Below are 17,541 nucleotides of genomic sequence, written 5' to 3'. Positions count from 1 at the left end.
GAGAACTCGGCTATGAATTCTTCTAACACTTGCCCCTTGATCATTGTGCGGGGGAGGTACTCAATGTCAAATTCGCTCAACTAAATCGCCCAATTCGTCATTCGACCAGACACATCGGGATTCTACAGTATTTTCCTGAGAGGGACATTCGTGAATACTTTCATCGGGTGGGCTTGGAAATATGGCCTCAACCGTCTTGCGGTGATGACTACCGCGAATGCCAACATCTCCGTTCGGGGGTACCTGGCCTCGGCTCATTGAAAAGCACAACTCGTGAAATAGACGGGCAGTTGGTCTACCCCTCGCTACAGACTAGGACAACAGACACCACATTCAGGGTCACTACCAGGTATACAATCAAGTCTTCCCCCAACTCGGTTTGGTTGAGATGTGGCGGTGGACCAAAAACTCCTTTAGTTTGCTGAAGGCCCAGCTGCATTCGTCATCCCACTCCCGTGCCTTTTTGAGGTCCTCGGTCGGTCGACCTTGCGATGAAGCAGCTCAGAGCAGCCACTTTCCCTGTCAACCTCATGACTTCATTGATCATTCGTGGCAGCGGCATGTCCACCATCGTGATTCGCCTTGACCTTCTCGGGCTTGGCCTCAATTCCTTGCTCCAAGACCATGAAGCCCAAGAACTTCTCTGACTTGACACTGAAGGCACACTTCAGCGGGTTGAGCTTCATCTTATACTTCCTCAGTACTGTAAAGGCTTCCTCCAGGTCGACGAGATGCTTATTGGGCTTCTTGCTTTTGACCAAGAGGTCATCCACATGGATCTCTATGTCCGCCCGATCTTTTCTTTGAACATTTGGTTAACCAGTCATTGATAAGTTGCACCAGCATTCTTAAGGCCGAACAACATGACTTTGTAGCAGCAGAGTCATCGGTCGGTGATGGAGGCCATCTTCTCCTCATCGTCTGCGTTCATCCTGATCTGATTCTACTCGGAATATGCATCCATGAAATTGAGTAGGGGGTGCCCGGTCATTGAGTCCACTGTTAAATCTATGCACGATAGCGAAAGCTATCTTCGGGTAGGCCTTGTTCGGGTCAGTGAAGTCAACACACCCTTTCCATTTCTCGCTCGCCTTCTTTACTAGGACGACATTGGAGGGCCATTCGGGATAGTGGACTTCCTTGATGAACCCCGCAGCCAAGAGCCTGTCTACCTCTTTGGTGATAGCTGCATACTTCTCTGCACTGAAGCTGCAGCGCTTTTGCTTGATTTTCTTTGTCTCATGGTCAAAATTGAGGCGATGTTCGATGACGAACGTATCGATTTCTGGCATTTCTTCATGACTCCAAGCGAACACGTTCTGGTGCTTGGCGATGAGCTGTTTCATGGACCAACTCAGTTCGGGGCCATCTTGGTTCCCACTTGGATAGTCTGTTCACAGCGGATCCACAGACACTAACTCCAAAGGTTCGTTGGCTTTTGCTTGCCGTAGAGCCTACTCATCCCTTACTTCCTCATCCAGCTCCGTTAGGGTCGGAGCCGGAGGTGGGCCGGTGTCCACTCCCACTCCTTCAAGAGCTCTGACCTCGATGGCCTTAAGCTTCAGCTCCTAAGCATAGCATTCTCGTGTCAAGACCTACTCGGCCCAAATCTCACCCATCCCTGTGGGAGTTGGGAATTTCGTCTTTAGGTGGAATGTGGAAGTCACCACCCTTAGGTGGTTCAAGGTTGGTCGCCCCAGGATCTCGGTTTAAAATATTATTTTTTAATATTTTTGTTGCTTTAGAATTTAAAAATGTTGAATTGAGATTTGAAAAAGTTGAATTGTTTATTATATTTTATGTGAAAATTTGAAAAAATTATAATGATAAAACGAGATGAGATGAGTTTAGAATTTTATGTCTCATCTCATTTGTCAAGCATACCTGTCACAGGTAAAGATGATGGAAACCAAGAGATTCTGGATCGAGTCATTTGCACCAATATATATATGCGCCATTCTGGCCTCTGCATTAAAAGGCCCATTTTCATTTCGCTAAAAGTTCTGTTTGGTTTGTTGGAAACTGAAGAGTGAAGAGGGTCAACATTATATTATGGAAAAAGCTACAATACCCACTAAACTTGACCGCTTGGTTTTTTTATTTAATAATTAAAAAAATCATATTAAGTATATTGGTATATTTTTTTTATTTTTTAAAAATATTTAAATATATTAAAAAAATATGAATAGAAAAAAAAAAAAATACAAAAGTAACTAGCAGTATGTATGAGCGGTGCTATTCAGGCAGTAGAGTAACACTGCTCTTATATTATATGTAGAAGGAATTGGGCTGACCTCCCAAGCCTAACCTAAAGTATTAAAGAGCCACCAGAGACCAACCTAGCCATGTTGGCATCTCCGAATTGGGGAATAGTTTGTTCTTGCGAGAATAGGGATAATGAATTGAGTAAAATAGTTTGTACAAATCTTAAATACATAAGTTTCAAATAGTATTTTTGTAAAAAAATAGAACACACCATAAAAAAAATGTGAAAAAATATTTTATTTTTCAATAAAATAATTTTTTTTAAAAAATTTGTACAAAATTTATCTATTTAAAATTTATAATTAACATTACTTAAAAACAGAAAAAAAGTAAAAAGTATACACAAATCATTGCCAATGCTTTTAAAGCATATCGGTAGCTAAAGGCCCTTACTATTTTATTGGGAATAATGTACTGTCAATATCGTCTAAGGTCTAGTCTTTCCACTAACTTGCAAAGAAGAAAAAGTACTCTTTATAGGTAGTACAATAACGTCTATGCTAAGAGGGCATGTCTTGTAGTACAACATGAATTCTAACATAAGTTTAATGTTGATAACTCGTTAGTCAATTCAATTCAATTCAATTTAGAGCATTTTTATTGGTTTGCTCAAAATTAAAGGATGATTAAATTTAGATAATTTATATCAAAAAGACTTTACATTAGATTGGATATTTCTAAAATAATTTAGATTTCTGTTACAGTAGTTGGTCAAAGATAGAGAATCACAATAGATTCACTAAATATTAAAATACTAATTTCTCACTTCAACCACATGTAGGTGTTTCTGTAGGTGCAGTTGTGCAGATTTTTTATTGACATTGGAATGAGTATGTTGCTAGATATTTGGTTAGTGAATAAAAAATTTAGATAAAAATTTAGATAAGTTTAATATCAATTTTTGGTTATTAGTATTAAATGACTTTTGAAAATATGATTTTTTAATATTAATTTAATCAGAATATAATTATTATTAATATTAAATTGGGAAAATTATAAAATGTGATACAAATAAATTAAATAAAAAAAATTATTAATTTAATAATATTTTATTATTATATAGAGAATGAATGACTAAATTAATGTGGGGATTGAATTTAAATGAAATGGACAAATACAAAAAAAATGTGATATTGATTAAATTTTGAATATGTATTAGGCATTTCAATCTCCATTTGTTACTAATTTTGTATTAGGTCTAAGAATTTTGACAAATGTTATCTGTTTTAAATATCGTATGTCGAGTTTAATCATATTAATTTGAATTTAGATCTTATGCGTTAAATCAAACGAATAATACCCATTGATCATGACCCATGAATTTTATTAAGATTCGAGTTGTGTGTCTATCGTCTCAAAAATTGTCAACCTTAAATAAATTCTTATATGGTTTGCTGCCCACGTTAGGTTTTTAGGGCTAATCAATAGATTTAAGACAATTCTAACCCTTCTAATGCGTTTGTTTTATTGATAGAAAAACAATCCTTTCACATGTTGCTCTTCGGGTGAGACTTCTGGCTATATTCTCAGTCCTACTCTTTAATTAGTCATCAAAGCATACCAATTATCATATAAAACGTACTTCCTAACTCTCATGTTTATTCCTATGGTCATCCACACTATTATTTTACTTTTAATTTATTGCCATATTTTATATAGTGAAAAGAAAGTGAGATGTGAATGTAGTGTATAATATTACTATTTTTTTGAATGAAATACCGTTCTCAACCATAGATAAACGGTCACTTCAAGCAGAAATATAAAGAAACTATTATTTGATATAATATAAATAATTAAATTTAATTTATCCTATAAGCTTATGTTTTTGAAACAAGTGATATTTTCATATAGAATTAAAATCTAGATCTTGAGTTTGAATCTCACATTCTTCCAATCAGTTTAAAATTTTGAGTAAAAAGATATTCTGTCTTTATTTATCCACGTTTGTTTGACAGTGTTATCAAACCTGCGTATGTACACTATACATAGTGGACAACATTTATTACAAAAAAAATAAAGAAAAACTTAAAAAAAAAAGACAATGACATAAAGTCCTTTTCATGTTAGACAATCAGACTCTGCCTAGTATCCAAAGTTATGTTATCGGTAACCATTTATGATGACGAGATCAAATTGTTGATGTTGCGTTTTGCGGCTTGGGCAATTCTATGTTGTTGGACTCGGATTTGGTTCCTATTGAGATAAAGAATGGGAGGCTCAAGGGTCGTGGTACTTCCAATGTTTAAGTTAGTTTAAGTATAGGAGGGGAAGAGATAAATAATCAATCAAGGAAGAAGATAGTAGAAGTATTCAATAGTGTGAACCCCCTTGGGATGTGGTATTTATACTTGGCTGGTTGGCTCTTGTGGTGGGGGTAGTGGGCATGTCGTTCCGTACGGAGTCGGGTGTCCCTACTACTTACCTGCTATTCCTCGAACTAGTTATACCTAATTACGATTGTCTCTGACATCACATGAGGCATGTCGTGGCGTGCCGAGTCTCAGGATTCATTAAATGCGACGTGACTCCCTTTTTTGACGTGATCTCCTTTGTTCTATTAATGCGGTGTGGTCTCGATCAAGCACGTCCACCTCTCTGACTAGTCTGGGCCCCAGGATTCGTGGTTAGGGATGTCCCTGATTGTCAGCCAGTAATCATCCTCTTGTCAGTGTACTCTGTCCGATTACTTCTCTTTTTTGGACTTTTTGGGCTAGCTTGGCCCAGCCTAGGCCTTATTCTTGGACCTAGGCCCGGCCTCGGGAGATTATTCCCTTTACAGAAATGATTTTAGATAAGTTGAATAAAATATTATAATAATATTGTAATAATATTTTTTAATATTATTATTGTTTTGAAATTTGAAAAAATAGAATTATTTATTATATTTTATATGGAAACTTAGAAAAGTCGTAATAATGAGGTGAAATAGATTGAAAATGTTTCTATATTTAAATGGAACAGCATCCTGTACATCCATAACCTGATTTTGTTTACAATTTTCCCCCCTATAAATTATAATATTTAAAGTTCTTGTTCGAGTTTGAATACAAGTGTTACTTTGTTTAAACATGACTTTGATTATAATATTTTGTCTTTTTTATAATGTCTTTAGTTTCCTGGAATTGGGCCACAAGTTTCGCAGTATGGCCAAGATGGATTTTTAACAGGTTTTAGTATTTGCTCATGTCCAATCACTGAAATTAAGGTTTTTTAAGACTTATGTTTGAACTTTAGGACCAAAACTAAGAAAAATATAGATATATAAAATAAGTTTTATAATTTTTATTAAATTTTTAATAAAAAAATAAATTATACCGTCATAAGTAGATGCATTCTATTTAAAGAAAAAAAAAAGACAAATTTGAAACTTATTTTTAAAGCAGTGCTATCATATCTCCTCAATTTTTAGAGTGAGCCACACTTTTTAGAGTGTTTGAGAATCTCGTACTTTAAGACTATACCTAACATTGTTCTAGATAAAATAAAGAGTTTTGTTACTCATCATTTCAAATTCTATATTTATTTTAAATTTTTTATTTTATTTTTATTAAACTAATTGAATGCTTTTGCTCATCATCCAGATATTACATACATGTTAAGGGGAAAAAAATTATATGTAGTGTGTGGTATTTGGTGTAACTTTAAAGATGACGAGTATAATTTTTTTAAAATAAATACTTTAAAATCCATTTTATTTATCTCTCTATCACAATTCATTAGTCTATTTATTGCTCTCCAGATATCTATCTAAATTAATGGTTGGGTTGAGGGACTAAGAATAATCAACGTCATGGTTTAAAACTGAGCTGTTTTCACTAAAACCAAGCAAATGTGTATAAATATATACCAATTTTACCCATAAATAGATCTTTATGTATAGTAGTTTCAGAAACCTCCATTTTTAATTAAACATTTTTCCAGTTTCTGCAGAATATTAAACCAAAATATTTAATTACCATGAAAAGGATGTTCGATTATAAGTACAATCCTTTTAATTTTTATCAAAATATTTTTGTGGGATTTAAAGGGGAGTCTCTACTCTCTGAGTCTCTAATGCGGCCATAAATACATAAAATTAAGAAAATATCTTTTTTTTTTCAACCAATTAAGAAAATATCTTTTTTTTTTTTCAATCAATTAAGAAAATATCTTCGACTTTCCCTTATAGTTTTTTTTTTTCGAATTCTAAAAAAATATTCTTATAAAAACCATTTCTTTGGTATTTATCGATTGACAACTTTATTTATTTTCGACGATTGCTTTGCTCAGTTATTCAAAGAGAGAAACGACAATTTCAGTGTTCTGTTTTCGTTTCTCCATAATCATCGCCTCTTCTGATGTACTTTATCTGCAAAATTTCAGCCCATTTTCCAACCAAAACGTAGGAAGTAGAAAAACAAAAAAGCGACCATTTTGGTGTTTGGTTGGTTTTCAAGAGTGAAACTCAGCTTCAAGTCCGATCAGGCAAATAACTACACTTCTGGGCCTGTATAATTGTATATGTATGCACAACTTTTCTTCTTTCTTAAGGGCTCGTACTCGAGAGTCTGGGATTTGCTTAAATTCGTTGGGTAATGCGTCTCTGAGTTGGCTTGTTCATCAATTTCACACTCATTTTCTTTGAAATCCAACCCCACAAGTTGATTTTTTGCTTTGTATTTCAGTACTCTACTAGACTACTACCAAATCTTGATCAGAAAAATGGGTTGCTGTTGCAGCAAGAGAAACTCTCCAAAACCAGTTGTAAACACTGCGCATGGATCAGGCATCCAAACCTACCAAGCCCAACCTTTTGTGCAAACCCAGAAAGTTTCTGCCGCTCAAACTCAACCAAAGCCAAGGCCACAGCCACAGCCACAGCCACAGCCGCCAATTCCAGCTCCACCAAAACCTGCACGACCGGAGATTAGGTCGGTGCCGAAGCCAGACACCATTCTGGGCAAACCCTTTGAAGACATTAAGAAGTACTACACGCTTGGAAAAGAACTGGGCAGAGGCCAATTTGGCATCACTTATTTGTGCACCGAGAACTCAACTGGCCGCACTTACGCCTGTAAATCCATACTGAAGCGCAAGCTTGCCTCCCAGAGCGACAAGGATGACATTAAGAGAGAGATTCAGCTTATGCAGCATTTGTCTGGGCAGCCAAATATTGTGGAATTCAGGGGTGCTTATGAGGACAGGTATTCCGTGCACCTTGTGATGGAGCTTTGTGCTGGCGGTGAGCTTTTCGATAGAATCATCGCAGAGGGCCATTATTCTGAGAAGGCCGCCGCGGCGATTTGCCGCGCCATCGTGAATGTGGTCCACATCTGCCATTTTATGGGTGTGATACATCGCGATCTTAAGCCCGAGAATTTCTTGCTGTCTACCAAGGACGAGGGGGCGATGTTGAAGGCAACTGATTTCGGGCTGTCTGTCTTCATTGAGGAAGGTGACTTCTTTCTCCTCTTTCGAGTTTTATTTTTTCTTGTTTAAATCAATATTCTTGTTCTGAATACAGCATTAGAATCTTTTGTTTGTAGTTAATGTTATTATGTTCAGCAAATTCGTTCGACTCTTGCACTGTGTTTGTGCTCTATTCTTTGATTGCTATTTAGATAATTTTCATAGTTTTCGAAAAATTATGCAAAATTTGGTCTGGAAAAGCCTGTTAACAAGTATTAAGCCTAAACACTTACTGGTAGGACAGAATGGCATTTGATTTGTTATTACTATATGATGTGAAAAAACAGAACTTTTAATTGTGGATACCCCACCCAATAGTGCAGTTTGCATGACTTCATGGAGTGGGCATTATTTGAACTCTGAATTACAATTTTTATTCTTGCAAATTTTGATTTGATGATCGTTAATCTAGTTAGCGGCCAACATTTTTTTCGTACATATATTGGTATGGGAGATTAGAATCTTCGATCATTTTATCGTGATACTTATGGCATGTGTTATTTCCCTTTATTGGACTTGCTTTGATGTTTCTTTCATCTACTGAATTTGTATATGTGCTGCTTCTCTATACATATATTTCTTATGTTGTTGTTCCATTTATTCATAGAATTCATGCGTTGCTATGTGACTGAATCTTCTTTTTGAACTCCTCTCAGGAAAGGTTTATCGTGATTTAGTGGGCAGTGCTTACTATGTCGCCCCTGAAGTATTGCGGCGTAGTTATGGAAAGGAAATTGATATTTGGAGTGCAGGAGTGATCTTATACATACTTCTCAGTGGTGTACCTCCATTTTGGGCTGGTAAAAGAAAAAAAAAGAGGAGCTTTTCTTAAACGTTACATGTTCAGAATAACTTAGAGTTTCTTTTATTCATTTTAATCAACAGCTTGGAGTAAGATATCTATCTCTAATAATATTGCAGAAACTGAAAAGGGAATATTTAATGCTATACTGCAAGGAGAACTTGACTTTGAAAGTCAACCATGGCCACTGATTTCAGAAAGCGCAAAAGATCTAGTCAGGAAGATGCTGGCTCAGGACCCAAAAAAGCGGATAACTTCCGGACAAGTTCTTGGTATAAAAGTTAAAACCCCCTGTTTTCCATGTCAGCAACTGAAAATTATATCAAAGAAGAGTGTAGACATTATATTGTGATCTATAGCGATATTTATAGATCACAATATAAGAAATCAGATATCGTCTGAAATTTCATTTTTTAAATAGAAACAAGTGAAAAAAAAAATTGTTGGTGTTAGAATCATGGTTTTTACTCATCATTTAATGTGTTAATATAAATTCACAACATTCGGTTGCATTGCCCATGATGCATCTGGCTTACCTTGTTATGCTCATGTGATTCTGATTGACATGCTGATACCCTGTATCCTGTATGGTTAGAGCATCCATGGATTAGAGAAGGTGGCGATGCATCAGACAAGCCAATAGATAGTGCAGTTCTCTCAAGAATGAAGCAATTCACGGCTATGAATAAGCTCAAGAAGCTTGCATTGAAGGTAAATTATCAAACTGTGTGTAGAAGATCCTGTTTTCCATAATGAGAATTGTGATATGTTGCCCATGAACATATTTTTTAAGGATTCAATTATTATTAGAAAGGTAATTGTAACCTCTAATATGGTAAGCAAAATAAAGGAAACTCCATCAGTTGAATAATCTAAACTGTTCAAGAAATGGAGCTCTGCAAGTCGTCGTGTGCTAATTGGAGAGGATTTCCTTGTAGCCCCTCCCATGCAATTTCTCACTGAAAAGAACTGCTTCTTTATAGTTACTAGATACTAAGAATCTTTCCTTTTGTTGCATGGGTCTAGCTGGTTTTTTTCTTCCATTTTCTTCTAATAGTCTAAAAATTCATAGGTCATTGCACAAAATCTATCTGAAGAAGAAATTAAAGGTCTTAAAGCAATGTTCACAAACATGGACACAGACAAGAGTGGCACAATCACATACGAAGAACTGAAGACGGGTTTGGCTCGAACAGGGTCGCGACTCTCAGAGTCTGAAGTCAAGCAACTCATGGAAGCTGTAAGTAACGACTGGACCCCATATGAACTCTATCTTTCTATAGTTGATTATATCTTTGCATATCATACTCAACTGGCATTCTAGTTATTTTTGTCTGTGATATGTATATTTCAGGCTGATGTTGATGGAAATGGAACAATTGACTATATCGAATTTATATCTGCTACAATGCATAGACACAGGCTAGAAAGAGATGAGCATTTGTTTAAAGCATTTCAGTATTTTGATAAGGACAGCAGTGGGTGAGTTCACAATCTTCTTGTGTTGATATTAGCCATATTGTTTGGGACTTATTGGATTCCAGCATTTAATCAATTTTCAACTACTAGATTTTACTTGCTGAACCGGAATAAATAATTTTTTTCAAGTTAGTCTATTTAACTATGGTCATAGAAAGAGATGCAATTTAATCTTATGAAAAAAAAAAGTTGAATAACTTTTCTACTTAACAGTTATATCTGTTATTTGTGTTATTAAACTTCCTATATTATATGAATGGACATGCTGAGGTAACATCGTGCGGGTTTCATACATGGCCTTTCTTTTATTGTGTACTTTTGTAATTTTCAATTAATGATAACTCTGAGGTTACAACGGTCCAGATCTAATGAACTGCAAGGCCTACTTAGTCAATACTTCAACTGCAAGGTCCAGATCTAATTTTCACTTTAAATTATGCTACAGGTATATTACGAAGGATGAGTTAGAGAATGCGATGAAGGAGTATGGAATGGGTGATGAAGGCAGCATCAGAGAAATTATTTCTGAGGTGGATGCAGATAATGTAAGTTGTTTCTAATTTAAGCGTCTAGAACTATCATTTAGAATACAAATGGATACTAATACCCACTTCAACCAACAGGATGGGAGGATCAATTATGAAGAGTTTTGCACAATGATGAGAAGTGGAATGCAACAACCTGCAAAACTTTTCTAGTTCCACCACCACCGGGAGTTTAATGTTTTTCGAACAGAGTTTGAAATCATGCAAGTGACCTGTCCTTGAATGTCTTGATGTGGGCAGGATTCAGGCCCTCAGGGCAATCTCACCAGTAGGTATGAGGTAGACCACTGTTGAGTTTTCTTTACGATCCTTTGTGTTGAATTTTTAAAATGGGTAGTGTGAACTTTCTGAGCCTATTGTTTGGATTGGCTTAGTTTGATCAAGTGTACTTTTTGTGAATATCTAGATCCGGTTTTTCTGTTCTCCAATTTCCTCACCTGTCTTTACAGTTTCCACTTTCTTCTTCAATTCTCTCTTTGTAAACATGGAAACTAAATTGGAGAAAAAAGACAGCTACAAATGGGGAAAAAAAACACGAGCCTTTATCTGCTTCAAACGGTCAGACTTTGAAAACTAGGACGTGGAAGGTCTGCATAGAGATTGTAAACTATGTGTACGCGGCCCTGGTGCCTTGTTTCTTTGGTTAGTTTTAGCTTGAAAACGGGGCCGAGTCCTTGGCTGAGCCAGACTTGGTGTGAGACCAGTTGTGCAGATGGTATTTGATCTAGTTTGACTGTGTCTACCGTGATAAACTTAGGCCTCGTTTGGTTACGCAAATAGGATGAGAAATCTGTGAATAGTAGTGAGATAGTTTGTAAATAGTAGTGAAGTGATTTGAGTTAAGATGTTTTATAGAATTTGAAAAAATGAGAGAAAAAATTGAATAAAAATATTATGAAGTTAAAATATTATTATAATATAATTTTATTTTAAGATTTGAAAAAGTTGAATAGTTTTTTGTGTTTTGTTTGGAAGTTTGAGAAAGTTGTAATGATTAGATAATAATTAGATGAAAAAATTGAAAAGTTAAAAAAATTTGAAATTGAAAAGTATTTGTATTTGAATGATGTTTGGATGTTAAGATGAGATGAGATGAGATGAGATGAAATGAGATGAATTAAGACCAACTGTGAAACCAAACGGGAAGTACGCGATGAGTTCCCTTGAAGCTTATTATCAACATATTTGATATCAACTTCTAGTGTGTAATTTTGCACCATCGGACCATTTATCCTTTTGTGAGGAGAAAAAGAACAAAAATGTTGTTCCAACTTCCAACTCCTAGGTTGTTGCTTCTGATAGTGCAAAAACATCAAGTGAGCAATCCATCGTGAAAGGGTGCTGCTACTCACAAGGTTTCTGTCTCATAATAGGATCTTTTCGATATCTAGAACAACTTCATTGTGAAGTTCTTAAAATCTTAGCTATCATTTTTAACTAAATGATTTTACTTTTATGGTGTTAGTCCACTTTCCTTGTGAATATTTTCTTCAATGTTTGGAGAAACTCCAAACATAATAAAAGAAATCTAATCTACAACACTCCACCCATATTTCATGAAGAACAGTCCACTTGCAATCCTTAAGCTCCAAGGTTCAGATGAATATTATATGGCTCAAAGACTAGAAAGCTGAAAGCCAATGAATCGAGGGTGTCCTTGTACTTATTACGTGATTGCTTTTACCTTATCAGCACATTTTCATTAACTTAAAAAGCTGTGGTTTGGTGCCATGTTCAAAACTTTTTCTTAGTTCTTAAAAGAAAAAGGCTCTGATATAGGCTACCCTTTGATTAGATTAAGATGGGATTGCTGTATTTTGTTGAAAAAAATAAAGGTTGCTCTTGCTCATATGGGTGGGCCTGGTTCAAAAGCATATTAGATGTAATGATGTAAGTGTGTGCGATTGTTGACGTATTTTCATCATTTTAATTTTTATTATTTTTTGATTAAAAATTATTTATTATATTATATTTATAAATTTATTGTTTAATATTATATTATAAGATGAGATGATAAAAAGATGATATTAATTAAAATAATGAATAAATTTTTTCTTTCGTATATATAATCTTGGGAATTGGGGCATGAGACTCGACAAGTCAAGACAGACTCTCAAAAGTGGATCTGAGTGTGTACTGTCGAGCAAACTTTTAGCGAAAGGTCTTCGTTGAGTGAATTCTGTGCAAGTCTGTATCCACTGTGACTATCACGGGAGTCTGCAAACTCAACCTAAACTAATAATTACTCAGTTTTAGAATAGGACGTTGCAAATACATCGTTTCTGCACTAACTGTGGTTAATATATTATATATGTGTCTGCGGTTTCACATTTTCCAGACAAAAAATGACACGCCATTTAAGGTATGTACCAAGAAATTTCGTGTACTTGTTTTTAGGCAAAGGGGGGAAAAATGACTGTTTGTGTCGATGTCAAACTATGAATACAAGCAGGTAGAATAACAGTATGGTACTATGCTTTGCCATTTTACAAGTCTCTGGGCAGCTTGATTGCATAGGATATAAAGGACATGATGGGGTCACGTAAAAGGATGACCATTAGCATTCTACTACAGTAATACGTTTTCTTTTTGTCAAATGTTGGAAGGTAGTTAAAAGGTCAAGTCAGTATAGAAAAAACACATTTTACACTTGACATAGCTGAATTTGATTTGTAAAAAAATGTTTAAGACACAGTTGTAGCTAGAGTCGGATCTTCCCAGCCTCATGGTTTAAGGGGAAGAAAAAGATAAATATAAATGATTAAATCTTTCTCTTTTTATCCGCTTAAAATTTTAAGATAAATGATTTTATATGGTATCATAATAGAGATTTTGAGTTCGAATTTTGATTCTGTATTCTAAAAAGAGAGTATTAAGAGTATAATACAAAGAATACAAATAAAAGCAAGTTGCACCCGAGAAAGTCACTGATCCGTCATGCTTTCGATATGAGCTCCCTGGTTAAGGATAAAACTGTTGAAATCATTGATTCCGAATTCTCTTCTCGACTTGGTTATTGGGTTACTGCAGTCTCAAAGCTTGCTTTAGGAGTAAATTCCAATAAACTTGTTGGACGTCCTGGTTGTACTAAAATATTGAGTTCAAACTTAAAAGATGCAAAACGGAATTACTGAAGTATCTATGAGACCCAATCCATATTAGTAGTATCTCCTGCTTGTCATTTTCATGACTCAATTTGATTCTGTGCCTAAACTCATGAACATCACCTGACTTGAGCTTATCATGATTCATGACCCTGGGAACCCTCAGTCTTCACCAAATTAAATCGGTTTCATTTGTACGTTCTTGAGATGAAATGTGTTCTTTATGAATAGTAATGAGTTGAGATAGGTGAATGAATTTTGTAAAATTTATTTAAGATGAATTTAGATGTATTTAAATGTTAAGATAAACTTAAATGTATTTATGAGAAATTTAAAAAGTTGTGAATCCCGCATGTAAAAAAATATTTAGTTAAAAAAATTATAAATATAAAGAAATTTTGAATTGAGATGAATTCAATAATTTGAGAGTTAGATATTAGATTCAATTTCAAATTAAACTCGACTGAATTGATCTCAGTTAGTCAAAATTCCAAACCGTCTTTTAAATTGCAGACGATACAGTTCTGATTGCCATGGTTTTATGAAAGGCAAAAGCAATTTAAACCGACGAAACTGAAAAAAGCACTGCCCGGTGCAAAATCATGACTTGGTTTCTCGCACCATAGTCTGTGAACGAACGTGTGTATGTTTGAGTTAGTGTGGGGCAAAAACCTGTCTTCCAAAACTTCGTCGCTTTGCCGGCACTCGACACTAGATTGAGACTTGAGTATTACTCCCTACCTACCGCAAAAATAATTATTGAATAGGATATGGCTCGTCTCTTGTTCTTGTGCTAACAGGTAGCAATTGGATGCAGACACATGTCCGTCATGTCCCAACACCACCATGAATACGTGTTCTGATCCCACAAAACTACGACACGAAGCTGGCATGCATAATAAAATATGCATTTATATCAGCAAATCTTATCCTAATAATTGTTTACCCTTTTTCTTTATCCTTCTAGTAGATCTTTCCAGTTTCCAATTTACTTTTCTTGTATCTGTGTTTTGTTTAGTAGTAATTACTTTGATGCTTTAAGCAAGGCCTCTTTTCTTTTCCTTTTTGTTTTTTCTCGTTTTCATTGGATTCCAACCCAAAATGTGCTGCCATGTTCATGACATTGCAAGAAAAGTAGCATACGCATGAACCATTAATGACTGTCATCATTGCAATCCTTGCATCATACACCATCACCACCCTCCATAGATATACACATACATCCAACATCCACCATGCCCATCATAACGTCAACCTCACATGAGGTAGAAAGGAGAAAACCTACACTAATTAAAGCAGTGTTTGTACTCTACACGGTTATAATTTTAATACCGGTCACTTGCACTAATCACTGCCCATTAAGCAACAAACGCATATCTAGAAAGCCCATATTATTCTGCAATTCTCAATCTTCCCCACACAGAGACTAGGAAAGAAGAGCTTAACTTGTGGTATATCTTTCAGTGAAGCTTGTTGGCAACATTGCACTGCTTTCTGATCTCACCCTTTGTGCCAGTAAGAGGGTTGTTCTCGGAGAGAATGGTGATGGCTCTGGAAAACTCCTTGAAAAAGTAGTCCTGGCTCTTGGCCATTTTCTTCACATAAGGCTTGGTCCTCTTATCAGTGGCAAGTTGGTGGTCCACTATCAACAATCCTTTGTTATCCAATATGTTCCTGTAATAGTTATTGTCTAGCTTCATTGGGGTCCCACGATCGTTTCTCACATACTGAACAGCCTTGGGGTCTGGGATTGCATCAGGGCACTTGTATAGCATGTGCTCAACATGGCCAGGGTTGAGCGCAGGGTCAACTTCTGGGTATAAACGGTGCACCAGCTTCACACAGTGAGTTCGACCAACACTGTGAGCTCCTGTTTGAAACAAGACCAAACAAAAAAATTTTAAGTCTTTTGGATATGGATATATTCATCTGGTATGAATTAATGTATGCATGTACACTTTTTTGTCTGTAAATAACATATGTTATGTATATTCGTACTATTTATGTTTATGGTTTGATGGATGCTTTAATTAAGGGCATCGTATATATACCTAGCAAAGCAACCACTCCAGGGGTGTCAATACCCATGGCACCAAACCTCTCAAGGACAACAGAGATACTCTCATTGTGGTCTGGGAGGTACTGCTCGAGCACTTCTGCTCTGCTCTTCCTACCGTCTCTTCTGCCAGTCTTGAGAGGGATGTAAGGGCCTCCCACCTGCACCGAAGTTCAACCAGTTTTACTTTCACACGCTAGAGTAGTAATAGATTTATGGCTCAAAAAGAATATATAAATATGTAATAACCAGTTTGCTTCTTCAGCTATAAAAGGAAAAAGTACAAGGAAACAGTTTAAACGGCCTAAGAATTGCATGCAGTTTTGTGGATCAGAACTATTTATAACCCTGAACATCTGTAGTACAGAGGCTTGATCTATCGAATCTAATTGGTAAAAAGAAATCTATGGTATGCATGTGAAATGAACGGTTCTGAGATCAAATGCAAATGAATATGTAGGTATATATATTCAAATTTGGACCCAGAATAAATAAGGGAATGGGTGCATGGGAAAATGTGGATCTGGAAAACCAAATGGCTAAAGGTGCAAGTGACAAAGAAAGGGAGTACTGCTGTGAGGCCAAGGAAATTACCGCAACAATGCCATCTCTAGCAGACAACACGAGGATATCTGCACAGGAAACCACTCCAGGGCACTCCCTCTCCACAGCTTCTTTGATGGTGTCGAGGTACCTGAAGTTCCTTAGCCCGAAGCTCCTGTCTGTCTCCTTCTCAGACAAGCTTCTCCTTGTTGAGTCCAGCAGCAGCGAAGCATCACATGACTAGTTCTCAAACCATAGAAATGCTTTCATCAAGAACAAGAAAATCTTCGATCTACACAAAATGACAAACAGAAGGAAAAAGTCGAGAGCTTACCTCAACAGCACAGTCATGAAAGATGTTCCTCAGCCACGAGAAAGCAGTGTTCTTGTGGCGCTTGTAGAGGAGCCTGACTTGTTCACGGATGATGTCTTCAGCCTGAGGGCATGAATCCTTGTAAAATTGCATCACAAGACCTGGGTCCTCCTCATTATTTGCAGAAGCAGTCCTGATGAGGGAAACTGCTAATAAGGACAACAAAGCAAAGAAGAAGAGAGCTTTGGAAGCCATTTCTCAGTTCTCAGTGACTGACTGTGCTTTGGTTCTAATGGCTGCTTCTTAAATAAGCCAAGGACGGATAAATTCAATAGAAAATTAAGCCATAAGACTCATTATTGTAACTGTTATTAATTACGATTATGATGAATGCATTTGATCTTTTTTAACACTTGTAGCATTTGCAGCATTTACTGCTCAAAAGATAAACTATAAGATGATAAAAGAAACTTACAATAAATGATTATTTAATAGAATAAAAGTGAAATTATAATATAGTGTATAGAATTTGCTAATAATTCAATCAGGACCACTGCAAACTTGATAGATTGATCCTACGGTCTTACCTGGTCTTGATATGTGGTTCTAAAGGAATTTATTTAAAAAAGATGCAAAACCCCTATAATAATCGAGTAATGCTATTTTACTTTCAAGAAATCGACTGTGATTAGGACAAGTGGAGATCAAGATCTATAAACTTTATGCATATCTTCCTACCCAAAAACTCGTTTTTCCTAGTCATTGTAGCTATATTAATAACGCATGCAGTAAAAATAATAATGCAGTAATGAAATCGAGTCGCAGATGAATAGTTTGAGTGCAAATTAGAGCACCGACAGTTTATAGAAGTAAGTATATAGTAGTTTTAACGTGGTCTATTCAGCAGGCAATCCCAGCAGGTTGACTGCCATTTTCACATTATATTAATCTTGGCTGGCTTTACATTTACGTCAAAATGGATCTCG

General features: G+C 35.8%; 2 protein-coding genes across 3 annotated transcripts; one reads left to right on the top strand and one right to left on the bottom strand.

Moving 5' to 3' along the window:
- The first annotated feature begins 6,527 nt into the window (after nt 1-6,527).
- Nucleotides 6,528-10,977, top strand: LOC108982097 (calcium-dependent protein kinase 2-like). Of its 2 annotated transcripts, none has more exons than XM_018953382.2 (9): nt 6,528-6,836; nt 6,984-7,699; nt 8,370-8,513; nt 8,635-8,787; nt 9,111-9,226; nt 9,588-9,755; nt 9,870-9,997; nt 10,440-10,539; nt 10,618-10,977. In XM_018953382.2, exons 1-9 carry the CDS (start codon nt 6,766-6,768, stop codon nt 10,690-10,692), a joined length of 1,671 nt encoding a protein of 556 aa, XP_018808927.2. In that variant the 5' UTR covers nt 6,528-6,765; the 3' UTR covers nt 10,693-10,977. The 2 variants fall into 2 exon arrangements, with proteins under 2 accessions (XP_018808927.2, XP_018808925.2); XM_018953380.2 differs by having other exon boundaries at nt 6,930-7,699.
- Nucleotides 10,978-14,766: 3,789 nt separating this feature from the next.
- LOC108982099 (peroxidase 42) lies at nt 14,767-17,040 on the bottom strand. The gene is made up of 4 exons (XM_018953383.2): nt 16,577-17,040; nt 16,294-16,482; nt 15,695-15,860; nt 14,767-15,513 (listed from the first exon to the last, which is right to left on the bottom strand). The coding sequence occupies exons 1-4, from the start codon at nt 16,808-16,810 to the stop codon at nt 15,104-15,106; spliced, it is 999 nt and encodes a 332-aa protein (XP_018808928.2). The 5' UTR covers nt 16,811-17,040; the 3' UTR covers nt 14,767-15,103.
- Between the last annotated feature and the right edge of the window lie 501 nt (nt 17,041-17,541).

Source organism: Juglans regia, chromosome 4 (genome assembly GCF_001411555.2).
Source record: "Juglans regia cultivar Chandler chromosome 4, Walnut 2.0, whole genome shotgun sequence".
NCBI classification, from domain to species: domain Eukaryota; kingdom Viridiplantae; phylum Streptophyta; class Magnoliopsida; order Fagales; family Juglandaceae; genus Juglans; species Juglans regia.
This window is presented reverse-complemented; position numbering and strand designations above follow the sequence as displayed.